The sequence below is a fragment of the Osmerus mordax genome, chromosome 19 (genome assembly GCF_038355195.1).
Source record: "Osmerus mordax isolate fOsmMor3 chromosome 19, fOsmMor3.pri, whole genome shotgun sequence".
Classification (NCBI taxonomy): Eukaryota; Metazoa; Chordata; class Actinopteri; order Osmeriformes; family Osmeridae; genus Osmerus; species Osmerus mordax.
The window spans coordinates 1,199,105-1,202,774 of record NC_090068.1 but is presented as its reverse complement, the minus strand read 5'-3'; the positions used below and the strand labels follow the sequence as shown (position 1 = coordinate 1,202,774).

Sequence of the window (3,670 nt, the reverse complement as noted above, 5' to 3'; positions counted from 1 at the left end):
ACGTGACCTCCGAACTGGTGAGTGGCGTGTTTCGTGTGGGTATACAACCCGTGCTACCCGTGAAAGGCATTGACTTCCTGCTGGGGAATGATATCGCGGGTGGTAGGGTGTTGCCTGTGTTAGAGGTGTTGGATTCCCCGACTCCTCTTCGTCTGGTGAACTGGCTGGAGAGTTCCCAGAAGCTTTTCCGGCATGTGTAGTGACGCGCGCTCAGTCACGCCGGCTGGGTGACCTGTGTGATCTATCGGAGTCAGTGCTCGGTCCTGCATTAGCCACAGACCGCGATCCAGGTCCAACCATCCAGTTGCCACCACCCGGTAAGAAAAAACCACCCAGTGACTCCGTTTTTGACACCCTGCCTCTGTCTGTTAGTCGAGAACGGCTGATTAGTTGCCAAACTTCAGACCCCACTCTCGTCAATCATTTTGCTTTGGCCACTGCACCCGTTGCCGCCCATAAAGACGGTGTTAAATACTTCATAGACGAAGGACTTCTGATGAGAAAGTGGTCTAGCCGCACAGGGATAGGAACGGATTGTGTTTGTCGGATTGTAATTCCCCAGGAATACCGTCAGCATGTGTTAACACTGGCCCATGACGACCCATGGTCGGGTCACTTGGGCGTAAGGAAGACGTATGACAGGGTCCTTAGACATTTCTTTTGGCCAAACGTGAAGTCCGACGTGGTTCGGTTTTGTGGCTCTTGTCATACCTGCCAGATAGTAGGCAAGCCGAACCAGCCTGTTCCACCAGCCCCGCTTCACCCCATACCGGTGATGGGTGAGCCATTCGACGAAGTGATCGTTGATTGTGTTGGCCCTTTGCCGAAAACGAGAACAGGCAATCAGTTTATGTTAACGATGATGTGCAGAGCTACGAGGTACCCAGAGGCTATTCCTCTTCGCAATATAACCTCTAAATCCCTCATAGCATCTCTTATCAAGTTTTTTTCCACGTTTGGTCTGCCTCGAGTGATGCAGACAGATCGAGGTACTAACTTCATGTCCAAGTTATTCTCGAGGGTGTTAAAGTCGTTGGCCATAACACACAATGTATCCAGTGCCTACCATCCTGAGAGTCAGGGTGCCCTGGAACGGTGGCACCAAACCCTGAAGTCCGTGTTGAGGAAGTTTTGTTTTGAGACCCAGAAGGACTGGGATGAAGGTTTACCATTTGTGCTGTTTGCTGTCAGGGAATCTGTACAGGAGTCTCTTGGTTTTAGTCCTGCTGAGCTTGTCTTCGGACATGCAATAAGAGGGCCACTTAAGGTGCTGAAAGAGCAGCTACTTACTCCCCTAGCTGTCTGCCCCGCGCCCAAGAGTGTGCTAGAGTACGTCAGTCGGGTCCGTGAGCGGCTAAGCAAGGCCCGTGCCCTAGCAAGGGAAGCGATTGCCGCTATTCAGACGGGCATGAAGGAGCGTTACGACAGGAAGGCGGTGTCTCGCTCGTTCCACCCAGGTGACCAGGTGTCAGTCTCACTGCCTATTCCTGGGTCTTCTTTATCAGCACGTTTCTCTGGCCCGTACATCGTTAGGGAAAAGTGTACCGCCACGAACTATCTGATCGACACTCCTGACCGGAGGCGCCAGTCTCGGATGTGTCACATCAACATGTTGAAAAGGTATCTTTTGCTTTGGGTCTGGTCTGTGTGGTCAGTTCCGTGAGGGACGAAGACGGCCTGGAGTTCCGTGAAGCACAGCAGCAGGGTGCTCGCTTGTGTAACACGGAGATGCTGACTTCCCTTGTGTCCCTTTTGGAGCATTTGGACCAGGGGCAGAGTGCCGAGGTCACCGCCGTTATTCGGGCGTTCCCTTCGCTGTTCGGGGATGTGCCAGGCCGTACTACGGTGCTGGAGCATGACGTCAATGTCGGTGAGGCTGCCCCCGTCAGCCAACATCCCTACCCGGTGAACATGACAAAAAGGGCAGTTATGAAAGATGAGGTGACGTATCTTATGAAAAACGAGTTAGCCACCCCCAGTACCAGTCCCTGGAGTTCCCCGTGTCTCTTGATCCCTAAACCCGATGGCACGTTTAGGTTTTGTACCGACTACAGGAGGGTAAGGCCACCGGTTTCACCTTTGCAGCATGGTGGGAGTGGGACTCCTCAGACGTTAGTGATCGGTGACTTGACTTGGCTAGTATTGTGTCTACGCCAGGGAAACTACTTTTCAGCAGGATGATCTCACGCTGCTCCTGAGCTACTGCTCCAAACTTTTCCCAAGCTTTTGTTCTTGCTCCCTGTTAATCGAATATATATATTACTTAATTTATTAATTTATTTTGTCCTTCCCGATTTAACCTATACATTTACTATCTTACTTATAGGTTTACTCGGCGCGGCTTTCTTCGTGGATTTCTTCCTTGGAGCCCGACACTACTGTTCCTGTTGAACTAGCCAACTCAACGCTCTTGACGGATTTCCTTGGCTGGCATAAACTATTAACGTAAGTTAACTATAATGTCTCACACCCACTCACATTGTCCTACATGTGTCATTTTGCTCGAAAAGTTGACTCTGTTAGAGAGTCGCGTTCAGTCGCTTGAGGAAGAACGTATGCTAGTAACTTTAGATGCGACTGGCGCAACATCACTGGCAGGGAGTCCTAGCGCTAGGGAGGACTCAAGATCAGCCCCACCGGTTTCACCTTTGCAGCATGGTGGGAGTGGGACTCCTCAGACGTTAGTGATCGGTGACTCCATCACTCGTAACATTAGATTGGAGCAACCAGCGACAGTTTACTGTGTACCTGGGGCCAGAGCTACCGACATAGAAGCTAATCTCAGGGTGCTGGCTAGCACTAGGGCTAAGGCAAAGGCCCAAGCTAAGGCACATGGCGCACGCACTGATGATAGGTATGAGAATATTGTCATTCATGTCGGCACCAATGATGTTAGGCTAAGGCAGTCAGAGGTCACGAAGGTTAATATAGCTCGGGCATGTGACCTTGCTCAAAAGATGTGTCGGCATCGAGTAATAGTCTCTGGCCCACTACCTGTTAGGGGGACTGACGAGATCTACAGCAGACTTGTCTCTCTTAACCGCTGGTTGGCTCGCTTCTGTTCAGAACAGGGTTTAGGATTTGTAGATAATTGGTCTCGTTTCTGGGCCAAACCTGGCTTGTTGAAAAGTGACGGGCTCCATCCGAGCTGGAGAGGTGCTTTCCTATTGTCTAGGAATATTGAAGCTATTTTAGAGCAGGCCTGACACTCACTAGAACAAGCCGGGCTACAGTCTCTTAGAGAGTCTGATAGGTATGCTGTGAGCTGTTGGGGGCCCGATAGCCTAGCTTGTAGTGTAGTCAGTGGGGTTGCTGATGTCGTTTCTCCCATTGAGACGGTGTCGGTCCCCCACCCTTTCTCTAAATTTCGGCCTTCAAGTATTAGGAATTATACCAATTTAATATGTATTCAGCCTTGCTCCCCCGTTGCGCTTCCTACTAAGTTTTCTGATGACAGTGCCACCTTCTCAGAAGAATTATCTACGTCTAAATCTGCCAAAAACCCATACTGGAATGTTGGGCTCCTAAACATCAGATCTCTATCCACAAAGGCCGTTTTGATTAATGATCTAATGTCTGAATACAGCCTGGACTTGATTGGACTCACCGAAACCTGATGAATATTCCCCCTGAATGAAGCATCGCCTCCGGATTTTGCGTACTCACACAT

The 3,670-nt window shown here is 50.3% G+C and overlaps 1 protein-coding gene across 1 annotated transcript; it reads left to right on the top strand.

The window, feature by feature from the left end:
• The first annotated feature begins 2,451 nt into the window (after positions 1–2,451).
• Positions 2,452–3,206, top strand: LOC136963496 (uncharacterized). Its single transcript, XM_067257651.1, has one exon. It carries the CDS (start codon positions 2,460–2,462, stop codon positions 3,204–3,206), a length of 747 nt encoding a protein of 248 aa, XP_067113752.1. The 5' UTR covers positions 2,452–2,459.
• Positions 3,207–3,670: the final 464 nt, after the last annotated feature.

Coding starts and splice junctions, on each gene's coding strand:
- LOC136963496 (XM_067257651.1), top strand. CDS start 2,460: ATGTCTCACACCCACTCACATTGTCCTACATGTGTCATTTTGCTCGAA.